Consider the following 19,147-nt stretch of genomic DNA (forward strand, 5'->3'; position numbering starts at 1 on the left):
ACACCACGATTCCACGATTAAAATGATGGCCAACAGGCAAAAGAATTTGATTTCTACATAGAGTGACAGCCTGACAAATCACCAGCCATTTATTAGATCCTGAATCAAACAGCTGAGGACAAAGCATTGTAAGCAATTTTAATAAACAGTAAATTGCACACTGCAAACAAAAAATGTTTACAAGATCCTATGGCCTGGCCAGATGGAAGGGGAAACTCTCACAGCAAAAAATATATATAGATTAATCTAATCTTTCCTTTTTTTTAATCTTACGTAGCTATATATCTCTTTCTTGTGTCACTAAAAACCATTCAGCCAACTGAGATTGAAGGGCTATTAAAGATCAAAATTAGATCCATCCATGAAACTAGCCTGTCTTTTTCACTGTATTGATTATCTCCATTTTCCCAGTCCTACATACCCTTTATAGGCTCACCCAGCTCTTAGTTTTTCAGGCAAACCTCCTTCCAGAACAAGACCACAACTTTCTGGTGTACAGAGTGCACCTAAAGACACTTTCATACCAGAAAAAAGGCAGGCTGATAGAAGAACAGAAAAGTTTAGAATCCCTTTCCCAATTTTCTTCTTTTGCAAACAAGCTACTTCGGTATCATACCTCTTCCTGCCTTAACTTTTGTCTATAGACTGTCTGATCCCCATATCAAAGGCTGGGGCTCTATTGCTGGCTGGGAAGAACTGTAACCCTGTTGGCACAATCAGGAAAGGTAATTACAATGTCACCACTTCTGATTGGTTATGGCAGTACTTCAGATCTGCAGTACATTTCCATTAGTAGAAAAAACTGGTAAATGAATCAGATACTTCTTTGATGCATACCTACAAAGAAGGCACAGAGAGTGCTGCTTCCTTTCTGTAACATCAACCATGTAGTAAAGGAAAATATTACTCCGTATTTCAAGTTTTCTTACTTTTGTTCTTTTTGGAACACTTCAGTCAACAGTGCTCCTGCTTAGCTTTTACGAGGGTCACAGTGCTAGTGCTTCTCTGGCTGTTCTTGGCTTTCCACTGTCCTCTCAGTCAGCTCCTGTGACAAATCTGCTCTTCTCTGTCAAAACGCACATGTACACTTTTTTCCCCGCACACAGCTCCCCCGGCAACACTTAGGTCTCTGCCTTCACGCTTGCCCTCTTGCCTAAGCTTTGCAAAGCCTGACCTGCTTTGCCTCAGATGCTGTTTCAGCTAGTTTACTTGAAAAGGAGCACAGCTGCTTCTAACATCCATTCTGAAGGAAAAGAGGCCGCTGAAGACACTAGTTTTAGCAAAGCTCTCTGCTCCTCTCCCTTTCTTCCTTCCCCCTCTTAAACCTTTTGTCACCATCATTTACATAAATCATTCACTGTCTGTGCTCCAGAACAGCTGTCCTGACACAGACTGGGGCAGTAGCCCATCTGTGGGTAGGACCATTAATATACCCTTAGGAAAGAGTGTATGCAACAGGCCACTTAAAGAGAGACTCCCTCGCCAGTACTCCCCTCTCACATTGCAGCGGTCTGTAGTTCATGGCCCTTCTGAGCTTAAGTTTGCATTTGCCAGATCATATTTAATACTCAATTTCTTCATGAATCTGTCTAGTTATTTTTTTAATCTATTTATAATTTTGATAGCCATAAAGTTTGGTAGCAACAAGATTTGCAATTTAAATATGCATTGTGTGAAAAAAACCCAACTTCTTTTGGTTTTAAATCTGAAGCCTGATAGTTCAATTTCAGGCTCCTGGTTCCTGCGCCTTGAGAAGGAATGAATAATTCCTTATTCACAGTATCCATCTTAGCCATGACTTTCCATACAGTGATCATATCCCTCAGGCACTCTTTCCTGAGCTGAGCCAAATTACTGTCCTAGTTACTATCTCTTCATTTAAAAAAAAGCCAATTCATACCTTTCAACATTCTTGCCATCTTGCTTTGAACCTTCTCTTGTTTATGCACATTGGACAGTGAAAACTGCCAGTTTCAGTCTGCTCTGTGTTGCTTACATAATTCTGACAGAAGTCTTCTAATGCTGAAAGTGATTAGATTAATGTTTGCTGTTAAACTTTTAAGAAAATTAATATATACCTATATCTATTGCATTAATTTCTTTCAACACTTTCTAGCATCTTTCCTCTTTTAAAACAAAGCCTGAATGTTGGACAGTGATCCTGTAATTTTTAGAGTCAGCTTACTTCCTAAATTCTATGTAGTTTATTTGAAGGAAGCCACTTGTCCACTTTCAGTGTCATAAAAAAACCTGAGCTCATCTCCCAGGAAGCGATAATGTCAACTGGCTGAAGGTCTACATTGATGGATGCATGGGCAGTTCTCCATGGCAGAAGGCAGAGTAACTTATAAAGACAGATCTCCTCCCCCTAATCCATTCTTCTGCCCTGCTACTGTCCCTAACCAGACACGTTGGTTTTCCGCCAGATGAGCTCTTGAACCCTCACTCCATGGTTGTACACCTGCAAATGCCGGCATAAGAAGACTGGGAAGGGAGGGGACCAGGCTTCCCATTTAGAGCAGCTCAAGCTGCCAAAAAACTGCCCTGCCACCAAAAGATGCACTCTTCACCTCCTTACCCATTCCACCACATGCTCCCACTTCTACCTCCTGTTTGCTACAGTAGTAGCAATGTAATGGATCATTTCACTGAGCTGTTGGATCTACTTGTACGAGTTGTGAAACTAGACCTGAGGTACTTGGAAGATACCAGGGTTCAAGTGTGGCTGGAGAACCTGGCTACGATGAGAATGAAGAATGTTGCCTTCAGTCAGTATCAGTAATATGGCATCTGCCACTGGGGTACTACTGTTTTTAAATACCAACACATCACAGGTTGTATAGCTTTATAAATTAAAATAAATAGTCTTAAACAGTCTTACATAAGAACAAATCGAGCATGCATCAAATGATTAGCATTTTAAAGCTAAACTAGCCTTTCTATGCATTAGACTAGCAGTTTCTACGGGCCACATTTGAGGAGCACTGATGAGGCTAGTGAAAAACATAGTCTTTGCCATGGGAAACGCTGGGGTCACGCAAATGAGAGGACATCATAACTGTCTGAGTTTGATCTGTTGGACCTTAAGATGGTGAGTGAATGCAATTCAATAGAATAGAGCAAGCATAATTTTCAGACCTTGTATATCTGAGGGGCAGGGAGAGAAAAACAGGGAGCAAGAGAGAGGAGCTTGGGTTTGATTATTCCTTTCTGAAATTTTTAACTTTTGTTAAGGTAGTGAAAGAAAAAGTTGTGTTATGAAGTTAAATTAATGTAGCAGACAGGAAGTTCCCTTGCGAAACTGAACCTGAGGCTCATACATAGTTGATAAAATGCTCAAATGCCAGGTATATTTGAAGTGGCCCCATTAAGGAGAGTGGATCAAATAGAGACCACCAAATAGAATGAAGCTTCAAAAATACAACAAAGCTTTATACAGTTTCAGAAAGAAAGCAAATCTGTTCTAGCTGCTTATACATCCTTACCATTTCCAAGTTACCATGACTTGGAAGTACCAAATATAATCACAGTGGGGAAAAAAAATAGCATTGCATTTTCATCTAGAACAAGACAACTTCAGTAATTATATGTGTGGGTTTTTCTTGCTGCTAAGGCTACAATCTGGATTTCATGCTTCAATAGCAGAATGCCAGATGAGAGGAAACAGCTTATTTAAAATCGCCCAGACAAGGATTACAGGCTTGTCTCACTGATAGAATGATGTATTTTCAGCCTAAATTCTTTCCCACACCTCCTCTTCCAAAGACTGTTCATCTGTTGCCATAGAGACCATTTCCATCCACTTTTGTCCCTTGCACAGGTTCTATTCTGGGTGACCAGTACCACGGCTGCCCAGGCCGCTCCGGCTGTGCCTCGTGCCCAGGAGTAGCCAAGGGGGAATAGTAAAGCTGAACATCTGCAACCACACAATATACAACTGCTGGTAGCAGAATTGCTTTATTTCTTTTATCCACAAAACTGGTACATAATTGGGAGGATAAGCTGCAGCTACCCAGCGCATGAAAATGTAGGCGTGCATCACGACTGCCAGATCTACCAGGATGCCTTTTTGTCCTTTAAAGGGTACTGTCACATCAATCACACCCCTCATTTTTTTTCCTGGCTTTGCTGTAATGGAGACTATTAGAAGTAATGGGAAAACAAAAAGGATTCATTTTCGCTTCACTGGTAGCTTTTGCATAGACAACCCCCGCGCCTGTACACCTGGGGGAGCTGCTCGCATGGCAACAGTAAGGGCCGGAGAAGGTTTAAGCAGTGATGACCGTACGATCGCAAATCGCCAGGGGCAGCTGGAGCAGGACAGGACTGGGACAGACTCTGGCTTTCGTGGCTTTCACTTCCAGAGACCCCCAAGACGCACCTCAGCCGCCAGGCGAGGGGAGCGGCCTCCCCCTCCAGGCCCGCAATGGCTCCCACCTCCTGACAGGAGAGGCCCCTCCTCCGCTTGCTTTCGGCGCTGCTTTTGTAGAGCACTTTTTTTTTCCCACTTGCCGGGGAAGGGGCATTTGGGAGGGATGGCGAGGAGGGGTCGCCAGCCGGCCGGCACCCCGCCGGAGCCGCCCTGAGGGGGGGGGCGCGGCCATGGCGCCCTGAGGTAACACCACCCCCGCCCGCAGGGACCCGCCCCCTCCGCGCCCAGAGCGCGCGCACCCCTCTCTCCCCTCCCCCCTCCCACTTCAGAAACCGGAGCATGCGCAGCGCTGCTAGCGGGACCCGCGCGGCCCTTGGCCGCAAGGCGTTACGCCTGCGCCCGCCTCCACGCTGGGGCCGAGCTCTGTGGTTGGCCCTCGGCGGGCGGAAGCGGCCCCGCCCCCGGCCCGTGGCGGGTTGGCGGGAAGGGGTGGCCGGGCCCGGGGTGCGGTGGGGTCGTGGGCTGTGTGGGCCGTGCTCGGCCTAGCGGCTGGGCCGAGAGGTGAAGGTGACAGCCGGGTCCGGCTCAGGCCAGTCTCGCCGGAGCTATGCAGGCCTTCCTCAAAGGCCCCTCTTCCATCAGCACCAAGCCCCCCGCTGCCAAGGAGAGGGGCGCGGCCGGCGCAGCGGGGAGCAGCGGGGAGGGCAAGAGGCTCAAACCCATCCCCTGGGTGGAGAAATAGTAAGGGCTGTAATGGGGCAGTGGGGTCGCTGGCCGGAGTGGCAGTGGCTGGGGGTGGGGTGGGGGTGTTCGGCTCCTGAGGGAGTGTGTGGCAGAGGGAGTGGGTGCATAGCAGAGGGGGTTAGAGCTGTAGGTGTCTCCACCGGGGAGAACAGCTTTAACTTTTTCAGTTATAGGGGAAAACCAGCACTGTGATAGAAGAGCCCTTTCTTGGTGTTACTGAGCAGAAAATTCCTCCATTGTCCATGTGGAGAGGTGCAGTTTCATCGCTGTGGATTGGTGCAGAAATGCATTAAATACTTCGTTTTTGAGAAGCCTTTATCAGCTCACGAAATGGTAAAATATTGCAGGCTGTAATACAGTTCTGCTTCTAAAAACAGCTCAGGTCGGTGTTTACAATAGAAATAGACAAACGGCTTCCTGAGAAATTAGATCACTTCAGTAATACAGACCAGAGGCATTAGACCGATTTCCTGTTATGATTTTGACCTCAACTACAAAATTTGCTGTAATTCTTCAGTACCTGATGTAATCAGAAAGGGAAATGTTGTTTTTCTCAATTTCAATTTTCTTCTGAAATTTTGTTAGCTAATAAATTGCATTTAATGTCTTTTTATTTAGTCGCCCAAAAAACGTGGATGAAGTTGCCTTCCAGGATGAAGTTGTTGCCGTGCTGAAAAAGTCCTTGGAAGGTGCTGATGTGAGTGTAATGATAACATCTACCCAATCAGTACCTTTAGGCAGAAACTTTAGCCAGTGGTAACAAAAACTTCTCTTTTCTAACTCAGCATTGATCATTTTTACAGTGGTACTTTACAAACAAGCTAAGTGGCTTCCTTGTAGTATGTTGTGATATATGTGTAAAATTTGTGATATTTCCAGCCCTCTAAACTTTGTAAAATTGTCAGCTCTGTGATGCAGTTTGGAATTTTTCTGCAAAAGCTTAATTGGTAAACTTCGTGTGAATAGTTTCAAATCTGGAAAGGCTTTTGTTGTGTCTACACTACTATTCAGCTAGTACTTTTGACAATCGTGTTTAAAGGAGAGGGAAAATTTTTCTTTCATAGAAAAGTCTGGATTGCCAGTCATTCCTAAACAGTTCTAGTATCTATCAGTGCTTCTATGAAACTAGCGAACAGTATATTTGTTTCAATGTTTAGCAACGAGGGAAGTTTAAGTTGTAAGTGCCGGGTCTACTACTTAGATAGTGACCCCCAAACTTTTTGGATTAAAGTTTCCAAGTAAGTCTCTTTGGCTTTAAAAAGCTAAGTATGACAATTTCACTAACTTCACTGCAGTGTTCGCATCTGTGACCTAAGGATATAAAGAGGATGAGCAGAACATTTTCAGTTGCCTTTGTTTACACTTGCATTTGCTTTTGGATAAAAATTTAGTAAATACTCAGTATGGATGATGGTTATTTCCTCCAAACCAGGTGATGGGGAGGTGGAGGGACTGAGGGGAGGAATAAAGTAGGTAGCCAAGAGATGGCTGTGTTTTCTTGCAAATCTGGACAATTTCTCTTCCTTTGTACATGCTGAGACTTTTTTTTGCTCCATGTTTCACCTAGAAGGGACATTCTTGGGCTCCAAAAGCTGTTTCTGTTTCCATGGACTGCTAATGCCAGCTGAAGTGGTTGGTGGATGTTCTGAAAATGACATTTGTGTTATGGCTGTCTGCTCACCAAGAGCTAAAAGGAACAATGTGGACTTTTCAGAGTTTTGTGCAAGAAGCCTTTCACTTGTAGTGTGCTCTGATGCGCAGTATGCACAGATAGTCTTTGGTACTTGAAAATTTTATGTTATGATGATTTACTTTGCAGTTCTGGTTTTGACTAATATGAATCAATTTCTATCTGAAAATATTCACTTAATCAGAACTTGCAAAAGCAGAAGTACTTTCTTTGTTTGAGCATAGGGAGCCACAATGAAGCTGGTATGACAAAACTGGGAAAGACTTGTATAATTCCTTTCTTTAGTTCCTGTCTCCAGATTTAGTTTACTTTGAGAATGCTGTTGTAATGTGACCTTGTAATGTAATGTTGTACCCAGAGAAATCTGGGTTTCAACAGCAATGCTGCTATATTGTAATATTTGTACAGTTGAGGTAATTAGTAAGGAACTATTAACAGCTAAGGAGAAATGAGGTGCTGCCACCTATTCGGTCTGGACGTAGTCATGTAACATCGCTTAGGTGATGGGTTGTGAAGTTCTATTTTGAGCAACAGCTATTTAAAACCTTACAGCTTCTAGATCAGCAATGTTTCTCGGATTATGACCCTAGTACACTTGTGTTCACTTTTTGCCTCCTGAGTTGAAAGACAAATTATAACTTCCGCTTATGGTTACAGGCTTTGTATTTTGCCATAGCTACCCAAACTCAGCAAGGCATTTGAGAACAAAATCATGCAAGTACTTTAAAATGCTTGGCACTGTTGGTTTGTGTAATGTGCTTTATTTAAACCTTAGTGTTGAAAATGGAGAGCCAGTTTTGTTGATTGGCCTGTAAGTATTTGTGGGCCTTGGTTTGGGAGCTGCTAAGTAAAGCAGGACTTTTAAGTCCCTGATATATCTCTGTGATGGTTTTGGCTGGGGTAGAGTTAATTTTCTTCCCCGTAGCTAGTATGGGGCTATGTTTTGGATTTGTGCTGGAAACAGTGTTGGTAACACAGGGATGTTTCCGTTCCTGCTGAGCAGTGCTTACACAGAGTCAAGGCCTTTCCTGCTTCTCACCCCACCCCACCAGTGAGGAGGTTGGGGGTGCACAAGAGGCTGGGAGGGGACACGGCTGGGACAGCTGACCCCAGCTGACCAAAGGGATATTCCACACCATATGGCGTCATGCTCAGCATATAAAGCTGGGGGAAGAAGAAGGAGGGGGGAGACATTCAGAGTGATGGCGTTTGTCTTCCCAAGTAACCATCAGGCATGATGGAGCCCTGCTTTCCTGGAGATGGCTGAACACCTGCTTGCCCATGGGAAGCAGTGAATGAATTCCTTGTTTTGCTTTGCTTGTGTGCGCGGCTTTTGCTTTAACTGTTAAACTGTCTTTATCTCAGCCCACGAGTTTTCTCACTTTTACCCTTCTGATTCTCTCCCCCATCTCACCGGGGGGGGGTGAGCGAGCGGCTGTGTGGGGCTTAGTTGCTGGCTGGGGTTAAACCACGACAATCTCCATCTGTAATAGAAAGCATCTGTCTTGTTATAAACTGGGGAGACCAGAGTCCAAGTGGTTTTGAACTGGAGAAATTGATTTCTGTCTGCCAGGGCTGTTGATTTGTTGTTGCTTTTTGCAAAGAAACTGGCAAGTGTCATAGTATTCTTTAATTTTCAATTACTTGATGATATCTTAATGACTGAAAAGAGAGTTAGGTGTAGGATTATCGTTGCAATTTACATCTTCATTTGTACTGAAACTTCTAGAAAAGGACTTGGGGTTTGCACTGTATGTGGTAACTTTCCTATAAGCAGCATGATGCCTGCAGGTATCCTGCTTACCCCTGGCAAGCATGGAAAAATGGATAACCAGATCAGGTTTCAGTCTGTTTAAAAATACTGCCACAGTTACATAAAGGATTAGGCTGTGCTTGGTGAAAAAGTAGTGTAAATACTGGTGATAACTTCAGTGAGAAACAAGCATAAATGAGGTTGAAACAGAAACAGTAATACAGTATGGGTTTAATGGAATTAGGAAACACATTCTTATTAAAACTTTTTACCTGCTAATGCTTGTTTTGAGAACTAGTAGAGTGTGAATTAGCACAGAGGCATGAAATTATGAATCTCCATGAAAATGTCTACCCTTGCAGTGTGCTAACCTAACATGGTGGTTGGTGAATTTTCAGCTGTCATTCAGTAAATACTTTCTCTCCTTGGAGCTTTCCTAAAGGATACAGGGGGTAACAATGTTGTGGTATCTAATTAAACTTGAAAAAACATTTGTTAGTACTGAATGCTGTTTACTTCTTAGTAACTAGGGAAACAAGCAATGAAGGATTGGCAGAAAGAAGAGGCAAAACTTGAAATGGATTTATTTACTATAAATTAACTGAAGAGTGAAATTTTTCTATCTGTACTTTTACAGTACATACACAGTTGAATCTGTTCTGTCTCTTATCTTAGTTGCTAAAATGGGATGCTTGTTACCAAACTGGTCTGTCTCTGTACACATTTTCTGATTGTGTACTCCTGCGTTTTTCTCTGCTCTTTGGATGTCTTTGGTTTTGCTGTTCCCATTCTGTCTTCATTGCTTGGTATATTCAGCATAAAATTCTCTAATCTACGTTTAGTTGACTCTTTAAAAATAGAACATTTATTAAGGGCTGGAAATCAAGTCAGGCTGAGAGGTTTGTCTTTTTGCTATTGATTGGAGGGGACTCTTGAATTCTTGTTCTAAGAAAGTAGAACTGGAACATCCCCTACTGTCAGAGGCAGCAGTTTTAAAGTGCAGCCTGATAATTTGTAAGAGGGATTACTTGGAATAGTAGTATAGAAAGCTGTCACTCCTATGCTAATTAGAAAGCTTCTTGATTTCAGCCAAGGCTAACTTATACAAATTTGGTTTATTCCAACTTTGTTTTTTGTCCCTATGTTGCTCTGATATGGAGATCAGTCATATCCCCTCTCAGCTTTTGTTTTGCTGAGCTAACTAAATTAAACTGTTTAAAAAAGTCACTTCTAAGATAGGCTCTTTGCTCCTTTAATCGCCTTTCCCAGTTTGGCTTAATCATCCTTGACTAAGGGTGGCCTAGTGTGTAGCTTTCCAGATGAAGTCTTATTAGCCCCGTGTTAGTATTAGTAATTTTCCATCTGTATTGAAACCGCACATCCTAGGACCACGTGTTACACAGGCTTATGCTGTTCCTCTGACTGACAGACAAAACAAAGTCAACTTGTATTTTATTCCAGCTGATGAATTCCAGACATCTAGCAGATATTTAGTTCTGTTCTCAAATTGTGAGACTTTATGCTTTGTGCTGCTAAATGTCATCCTATATTATTACTGCGGTCTTTGCTGTGCTGCTTTGATCTTCCTGCGTCAGCATTTTTCTTTGATGCGTTCCTATTTTTCATGCTGAGGTTATTAATTTAATTATTTGAAAGATCAGTTAACCAAATCTCTTTAAGAAATGCCGCTGGTCTCCTCCTCTGAAAAATCCTTGGATGGATGTAGAAATTTGCCAGTGCTGTGCATTCCAGTCAGTCGTTGCAAGCATCTCTGCGATTAGTGTTAGGGTATGTCTGCATTGCACTCACTGCAGTATAGTGCAGGCATTCACAAGCTACCTTGTACTTATTGCAGTGGAGTTAATGGCAGCACAGAATTCTCAGCATGGCTTGAAAAGGCAGTCTGGGGAGCTGTGAAAGTTCGGGATAGTTAACCTGTGCCAAATTTTGTCACAGCTGCACTGTTAGTAGTATCCAGACTGTTTGAAGGGCATCCTTGGATAAATTTGCGTGTTACTGCAGTCATAACAGTAACTTCTGTAGGCTTCAGTGATCTTAGACATGACCTGGAGGGAATATATAAAAATAAAATATGAATTGAAGTATCAGTTTTGATAGAACATGTGATGGTGCCACCAAATAACAGCTTGTTAATGCTGTGTTATAAACAGCAACTGTTTATCGTCCTTTAGAGCACTATGTGCAATGACCTAGAAGCGAAAGATTTGGTATTATTTACCAGGAGAGGAGTAGATAGTTTCTGTTCTATTAGGTGCTCAGATTTTCAGTCGGTTTTCCTGTTTGTGGTTTGTTTTATTTATTTGCTTTTTTTAAAAACAGTGCCTTCCTGTTTCAGCTTCCCAATCTGTTGTTCTATGGCCCACCTGGAACTGGAAAGACTTCCACTATTTTAGCAGCTGCTAGAGAACTCTACGGGTAAGCTGGAATCAAGTTGCTTTGATGTAATCAACTATCACATGTCTTCTAATCATGTGACAGAGTGCCTCTGGTCATTGCCTGTCCTTATGTAGCTTCTAGGTCTTTTTCAGGAATATCTTCACATTCTAATTCAGCTTTAACATGAGATTTCTTTCTCATTTGTCCTCTCACAAGTCATTGATTTCTGTTACCAATATAGACTTACAACACTTGAGACTAGCAGCCGTGTAACCCTATAACAAAGAGTATGAAAAGAAATGGCTTGCATACGCCTTACTGAACTTTGTAACGGAATTCTGATTTTAGTGGTATATTCAGTAAGTTGTTAGCTACACATAGATCTCAAAGCACTTCATAAAATGTCTCAATCATAATCATTCCGTTATGCCCCATCTAATTGTGTCTGGAAGTAAAGACTAAAATTCAGCATGTGCACATTCATCAACTCACTTGTACCACTTGGGAGTTTTTGAGTAGTGAATTCAGTGACCCATAAGCAAAAAGTGGATGAGAAAGTGGTTTGCTCTTATGATCGAATCTAATGTTGACTTTAGTACCTCCCTTCCCTGTCGTTGTCTTTAATTTTTGGCTCATGTTGTTTTTTTGGAGAGAACCACTTCTAGTTTAATAGTAGGAAAACTCCACATTGTGTGTCCATTTGAATTCCCAGAACTTAAAAAAAAAAAAGAATACAGTGGATTTTATCAGAGGTGCTACTGTATAATACTGCTGCTAAATACTGCCTGTATTATACTTTCTAGATATTTCTTTCTGGTAGTGTTGCAATGGCAGAGCACTGTCATGACTGTATCTGGGAATTTTACTTGTTCTTCCACATTGCTCACAGCATGTAAGTAGAAAGGCATATAATTATAGTGAAGCCAACTTCCTACTTTTTTTTTCCTGAATAACTGATGTAATTTTACACTTCATTGTTTTCTGTAGTCTGGGAGGCAATTGTAAAAATAGCTAATGGAAATTCATACCTAACATTTAATGATCTCAATTTAACTGTTTAAAATAACAAAGTATGTTATTTAGTAATGCTGGCAAAAATAATACCTGCCATTCAAAAAGGCCAGAAGGGTTGTTGATATACTTTATATCATTACAAGAGTTAGCAGCTAACATGTTGCAATAAAAATTTTGCAGGCCTGAATTATTCCGGCAAAGAGTCCTTGAGTTAAATGCTTCTGATGAGCGTGGAATACAAGTGATTCGGGAAAAAGTGAAGGCTTTTGCTCAGCTAACTGCATCTGGAAGCCGTTCAGAGTAAGTGCTGGATCAAAGCTGGCTCTGTTTGATGGACTTTCTTGCTTAGGACAAAGCATGTGGTTGTTTTTGTTTAGGTTAAATTTATAATTCTAATATAAATGATGGGTCAGCACTGCCCAGAAGTTTGCAACACACGCAGTGCTTTGACTAAGCTTTGACTTCATATAATTTCATGTTGAGAGTTTGAATACCTGGGAGGAACTTTTACTAGTGCTGTTAGAGTTAGAGAGAGGCAGACAAGGAAAACCCCAAAAGATCAAGCCTTCTGGATTTGGTGGTACATTGTTGCCTTTGCAAATGTTGTCTGACTACCGTATAAAAGCTTCTTTGGGTAAACGGTGGTGGAAATTGCTTCTCTAGTACCTCTAATCTGCAGCATCTTATACAAGATGGGTGTGAGTTTGAGATGCTAACAAGATTCTGTTGTGTTAGGTGGTGAGAAGCCCTGTACAGGTGAAGCCGTATGTGTAGAAACAACAGATTGTGGAAAGTAGCAGGAAGAAAGTGCATGCCAGGGCTATCTGGCAAGAAACGGTCTTGTGTACTGAAGTTAGTCTGTTGCAGTGTTCTCTCAAGTTCAGGCAATCAGGAAGCCTGTAAAAAAAGAAGTGCTGCATTAGTTATTGAAAGAAGAAACTTAAAGCAAGTGTACATATTTTAGAGGACTTTTGCAGTATTCAAATGTCAGTCTTTCTATGGGAACTCAGTCCCCTCTTTATTACAAATGTTACTCTGTTATCTAAAAATAATTGAAAAAGATTGAACCTCTGAATATGTTCTATTTATCCTGTATAAATACTTAAGTAAAATATGACTTGCAGTGATTTTTTTTTTCTTGGTCTATAGATTGCATGTTTCCTGGATAACAGATTTCTTATTTTTCAGTGGTAAAGTTTGTCCTCCTTTTAAAATTGTAATCCTGGATGAAGCAGACTCAATGACTTCAGCAGCCCAGGCAGCCTTAAGACGCACAATGGAAAAAGAATCTAAAACAACACGTTTCTGCCTTATTTGTAACTACATCAGCAGGTATGTGTGGAATTTGTTGCTTATTTGGACTTGTTGCTCTTCCTGTTCCGTACTCTTCTTTTTTTTTTTTTTCTTTTTTCTTCACTGAGAGGTTGATATCTAGTTTTCATAGTTAATAGAGATGAAACTATGTGAATACAAGACTGAAGACAATGTTTAGGTATCAACTTTTACTTTTTACAGTGTTGCAGTTTTAAGGTTATGTTGCCCTTTTCTGCCTTGATAGCTTTGTCTGTATAAACTTGACCCACGCATTCATTTACCAAGCATTTACCTTCCTTTCTTTCAGAATAATTGAACCCTTAACATCTCGATGCTCCAAATTCCGCTTCAAGCCTTTGTCAGGCAAAATCCAACAGCAGAGGCTATTGGATGTTTCTGAGAAGGAACATGTGAAAATCAGTAGTGAGGTAACTTCATCATTGCCATGTAATTTTATTGCTTAATCCAGTGCATAATTGCATTTCTGTGAAAGGGGCTAAGTCAGCATACTTTTCCAGAGTGCTCAGTTGTACTAAATACAATATATAAATTCATTTAGATATTATTCTCCTTCCATAGATGGGATGAATTTTAAGAGTTTTCCTAAAACCAGAGAAATGTCCACCAGAGAAAACTGAAGCAAAACTGTAGGGCTTTTTGTTCTGTGCTGAGTATACTTGCATTAAACTGTGCATCATTCTGAAATTGCCAGCATACATTTATATTAGTAGAGAGGTTGCTTTGTAACTTGTGTATTGTGTCTGTGTGTGACAATCTGCTTTAGGCACTACTCGATGTTTTAAAATCAATGTGCTGAGAAAGTGTACTGGATTTTAATTAACAGTGAACATATAACTTGGCATTTTCTGACGTTATTTTTCAGGCAGTATCTTACCTTGTTAAAGTGTCAGAAGGGGACTTAAGAAAAGCAATTACTTTTCTTCAAAGTGCCACTCGCCTAATGGGCGGGAAAGAGATCACAGTGAAGATAGTCACTGAAATTGCTGGGGTAAGCTATGCTTTACAATGTCCCCTGTAATTACTCTGAAAAGCATTTGTGTAGTAAGTGTACTTGCTACCTTTATCTACTTTTTGCTCAAAGTTTGATTAAAAAAGTTTTTATACCCACTAGCATTGCAGTATGGTACTGATACACTATCCACTAGAATTTTAAAGACTGCCCAATTCTGTACACTTATTACATAGCAAGTTTCTAGCAACTTATTCTGTAAGTCAAGGAAAACTGTAAAATAGTCTTACATTCAAACTGAAGTTGAAATATTCTGCCCATGAATGCAAAATGTATTGCCTTTTTGGGACAGTAGACTAGAACATCTCTTTGACACTTTTGTGTGTGTGTGTTTACGTGTGTCTATGTATAAGTATAGATCATTGCAAAATACGGTTTGGAAACACCACAGGGGAATGACTTTCAGTAGCAGCTCATTTTCAACTTAACATTCACAGTGACAATGTCTCTTCAAGGATCTGTGCAGAACTTGCTTTTTAACAAAACAGCAGTGATTTCTTCTGGAATGACATAAATAATACTGACAGGGACAGGAGAAACCTGAGAGGAAATACATTTAATAAAACTTGTGTGAAGGTGTTTTCCTATAGCAACAAAATACCCCCTAAAGCAAGAAATGTGAGATGAGGAGTTGAGGAGCTGAAAAATAAATGGGCTTTAATGATGGACACACTTTCCTTGAAGGTGCTACCATCATAGCCAGTTGTAAGGTTTTCACTTTGATGGAACCAGAGGTAATTGCTACTGTGCATGTTTTACGGAACAGTTTTAAACAATTTCTCAGTGAACTCGTTGTTCAGTTTTGTGTATCTAGCTGTAGAAAAGAGCTGGATTTCACTTACAGGTATCTGTAAATCACAGTTTCTAAGAAACCTGGCAGAAGTTGACTGTAATGATAGGAAAGAGAAGCATGAAATTCCATTATTGAATAATGCTTGTTTAAACCAAAGGAACCCAACTTTACATCTTCATAAAGACTTCCAAGTTCTTGGTCGTACATAACTTTTGTGACCCTGGAGTGACCTTAGTACAAAATATTAATAAAGGAGCTTTGAAACCAAACTGTCCAGACACTCAACTGACAGGATGACAATGAGTAGAGGGGAGAACGTGTGCAGTGCTTCCCTGCTCAGAGCTAAATAATGGCATCTGTCAACTCTTTTTCTTCTGATTTATTGTCTGGTCTTGTTGCATTGGGCTTTTTTTTTGTATGTCACTGGTGCGTAACTGGAGAGAAAAGTGATTTGCTGTTTTGCTTAGCTGTAGAATGGTACAGAAAGCATTGGCTGATCTAATTGTTGAAGTAGGTCCTCCACTTAGTCAGTGTCCTGAATAAGTGATTGTGTGTTGGATTTATGAAGGTGACTTTGACAATTCACTATCATTCTATAGTTTTTATTTTAATGTCACTAATGTAGGACAAATATTACAGCCTAGCTCTCACTCTTAAAATGTAGCTAGTCTGTCTTATATACTTGCCTGAAAGTGATTGGATGTATAGAGGAATGAAATGCTAAAATGGCCTCCTTCGTAAACAGTTTGTATCTGTTACTGTAAGCATCAACTTCAATTTTAAGTTTACAAAGTTGAAATTAAGAAATATAACTTCTTGTTACAGGTCATCCCTAAAGAAACAACTGATGAACTGCTGTCTGTCTGCCGGAGTGGTTCATTTGAGAAGCTGGAAACACTGGCAAAGGTAGAGTCCTCTTAGTGCTCTAGCCTGGATATTTTTCTAGGTCCTGTGAATCCTTTGTTGCGGGGCTGCAGCTGAAGAGCGTTTGGCCTCAGGTCAGTTAGGATGCACATTTCAGGAAGCATGCCCTTTACCAGTTAGTACTCTGATCTTTCCCTTCCAAGGAAGAACTGTCAAAGCTGCAAATAAGATTCCCTACCAATGTGACTCAGGCTTTCTCCTGAGTTAAACTGATTACATGTGGAGCTGTTAGGCTGAATTAGGCAGAGCAGGAATTCCTAGCAAGACACTTGGCTCAGACCTTTAGAACTGTGTCTTCAGTGGACAGGACTAGGCTCTGGCCTAGTCATCTTCTTCGTTACACAGAAGCTGTGTTAGATGAGAAGTATCTGAATAAAGCTGTAGTAAGTCTTCAGTTTTAAAATATTTCCTGTTAATCTTACAGTACACTAGTGAGTAAGTTTGTCTTACAAACCGCTGTGACTTAAAATAGATCTTGCTGGAGAAGGCGCAAGCTACTGGTTTATAGAGGTGGATTTATTTTCTTTAACGCAGGAAAGGTTCTTACTCTCTTTGAAGAATGGGAAATTCCTAATCTTGTGAGTTTAAAGGAGGCTCAGGCAGACTTGAACTGGATTTGAAGTCAAGGAGTTCTTGCTGACAGAGGGGAGCATGCCATGGTATCATTCTCCCAGTGAAATGTTCCATGTCTGTATGAAAAAAGCCAGTATTGGTCAGCCTCCTGCTTTTTACTTGGCTGAGCCTCATCGGATAGTTTTGGCAGGACCTCTGGTTTTGAGTCTGGATTTATTCTCCTGTAAACTTGCAGCAAATCTTAGAATTGTTGTGCCAGGATTTGTGCACATCACTGCCTTAGACTTTCACATTTACTTACCACGATGTCTAATACGTGTTGATCTTAAGAGCTGATGATATGGATTTTCTAAATCCTTAGAGCTGGTATAGTCTTTCATCAGACCATGATCTAATGTAATGTTGTAGTTTGGAACTGTTCTCCCAGTTTCTGGAGTAGTTGGGGGTTCTGTTTCAGATATTAGTGCTCAATATGCAGTTGACACAATTTGAATGTGTAGTTCTGTAAAGCATGGGTGTGTATATTGCTGTACAGAAAAATAAGGTTGCACCAACTCTTTTTCTGTTTTCATAAACTTCTCTCTGCCTAAATGGCTTCGTGGACTACTGTTCTCACTATTTGCTGTTTTTGTAACTGGGCACTACTGATTTAAAAAAAAAAACAAACCCAAACTCTTTAGTTGCCATGGTTTTTATGTTATTAAAAAAGTTTTGGCCTTACGGATCTCTGTGTGCCTGAGGCTAGCAACTACCAGATGAAGAAAATAAATCAAAGTAGGTGGCACTTTAAAATGTGAAAGCTGTGAAACTGCCACATGATGCTGTGGATGGTAAGCTTTCCTAATTTTAGAATAAGATTGGACAGGTTCAGTGGAGGTTGTTAAATGCTTAAAATGTCTCTAGCACACAAAATCCCCGAGACACAAATTGTCAGAAGCTGGAAGAATATTTGGGCAAAGTTATTGCTATATGCCTGCCATGCTCCTGCAGTCTTTCCTAGGTGCTTGCTTTGGGTCACTGGACTACGTACAAACTACTGACTTATCCTCTAAAATGTAAAAGTGCCATAACACATTCCAGGACAGTCTTTCAGTTCAGACAGAATTTTTCAGATTGGTTTTCCAGTTTGTGGTGTTTCTGCTGCTGAATTATTTCTGTTTTTGTCCCTGACACAGAATCTCATAAATGAAGGGTATGCTGTTGCTCAGCTTGTAAACCAGCTGCATGACACTGTTGTTGAGAGCGAAGATTACAGTGACAAGCAGAAATCTGCCATAGTCGAGAAACTTGCGGTAAGTCTGTAGCTTGAGTTAAAACCCACATTAATCTCCACTGATTAATTTATGTTTACTTGGTCTCTCTCCCAAGAAGTCTACACAATGATTTGTTTTTAGTTCTGAATGTTTCTTGGTAGAACCTAAATTTTTGTTCTGAGAAATTTCATGAGAAGGAATTGAAATCCAGTTAAGGGAATTATTAGCCATATTATATTGTTCTGATGGTGCTCAAGCAAGAGGTTTGTGGGTTTGTTTGGGTTTTTTTAATATAAATTGAGAGGGAAAACTAAGGCAAGATTTTAAAGTCAGCACTTAAACCAAAATGCAAGTCTTTGTTCTGGTGTGTAAAATATGCCTTTTCAAGAAAAGACTTAATTAGCTTGCTAAATTCTGATGGAGAAGACCAGACAGCTGTGGTGGAGGTTTTGCTAAATTCACTGAAGGAAGGCAGATAGCGCTGCTGGCCTGCAGAGTGATGTTCCTGGCAGTTAGCTGCAGTGCAAGCAGTGCATCCCTTCCTGTCTATAAACCGTCAGGTCTTGCCCTCCTCAAGAAGATGGAGGCTGGAGAGGTAACTTTTCCCAGTTTGGTATGATGGGTGACTGCTGGGGAAGTGATTGCCAATTAAGTACTGTCTTGAGCACCACCATTTTAAGAGGGGTTTGCCTTCTCTTTTCCCTTTGCAGGAAGTTGACAAATGCTTGGCAGATGGTGCTGATGAATACTTGCAGCTGATGAGTCTGTGTGCCCTTGTGATGCAGCAGCTAACACAGAACACTTAACTCCTCCAGCCAGTGGCTGGCAGCAGAGGAGAGCAGCTTTTTGTTTCATGGGTGGCTGAGGTATTTGTACTGGTTTTTGCAATAAAAGGACTGCTCAGCAGTCAGAAAAGCTTATGCTGGAATAGTTTATTTTTTTTTACACTAGGCTGAAGAGAGCTCTGGCTGCTGAGGAGCCAGTAATGCTCCTGCTTTGTAGTTCTTTGTTGTAGATTTACACATGGAAAGCTAAATGCATCAAAAATGAGTATATACATACTAGTCAGCTGAAAGCAGTGAAGGGATGAGTTGTTCCTTTCAGCCCACAGCACTTGGTTTTGAAAATGTGACTTGGCAAAAAGCTCACACCTTGACTGAACACAAGGCTCCTGAGGGAACATGTCTCCTGCCACCTCCCTCTTGTATTAAATGCTGTAAAAATCACTTACTAGTAAATGTACTGCAGCACTCATTTCACTCAAGCTACAGAAGTAAGAAAAAATGTGGG

General features: G+C 41.0%; 1 protein-coding gene across 2 annotated transcripts; it reads left to right on the top strand.

Moving 5' to 3' along the window:
* Nucleotides 1-4,772: 4,772 nt before the first annotated feature.
* RFC4 (replication factor C subunit 4) lies at nucleotides 4,773-18,719 on the top strand. 2 transcript variants are annotated; one of them, XM_075506966.1, is made up of 10 exons: nucleotides 4,777-5,113; nucleotides 5,735-5,813; nucleotides 10,916-10,995; nucleotides 12,151-12,270; nucleotides 13,159-13,302; nucleotides 13,592-13,712; nucleotides 14,168-14,293; nucleotides 15,933-16,013; nucleotides 17,780-17,896; nucleotides 18,568-18,719. In XM_075506966.1, exons 1-10 carry the CDS (start codon nucleotides 4,980-4,982, stop codon nucleotides 18,661-18,663), a joined length of 1,098 nt encoding a protein of 365 aa, XP_075363081.1. In that variant the 5' UTR covers nucleotides 4,777-4,979; the 3' UTR covers nucleotides 18,664-18,719. The 2 variants fall into 2 exon arrangements, with proteins under 2 accessions (XP_075363082.1, XP_075363081.1); XM_075506967.1 differs by lacking the exon at nucleotides 15,933-16,013 and having other exon boundaries at nucleotides 4,773-5,113.
* The last annotated feature ends 428 nt before the right edge of the window (nucleotides 18,720-19,147 follow it).

This window comes from Mycteria americana, chromosome 7 (genome assembly GCF_035582795.1).
Source record: "Mycteria americana isolate JAX WOST 10 ecotype Jacksonville Zoo and Gardens chromosome 7, USCA_MyAme_1.0, whole genome shotgun sequence".
In the NCBI taxonomy this organism is placed as follows: Eukaryota; Metazoa; Chordata; class Aves; order Ciconiiformes; family Ciconiidae; genus Mycteria; species Mycteria americana.

Bases quoted from the DNA above. Each gene is read 5' to 3' on its own strand.
- RFC4 (XM_075506966.1), top strand. From the start codon at position 4,980: ATGCAGGCCTTCCTCAAAGGCCCCTCTTCCATCAGCACCAAGCCCCCC. The intron at 10,996-12,150 runs GTAAGCTGGAAT...AAAATTTTGCAG, and splicing joins GCTGCTAGAGAACTCTACGG to GCCTGAATTATTCCGGCAAA. The intron at 14,294-15,932 runs GTAAGCTATGCT...TTCTTGTTACAG, and splicing joins TAGTCACTGAAATTGCTGGG to GTCATCCCTAAAGAAACAAC.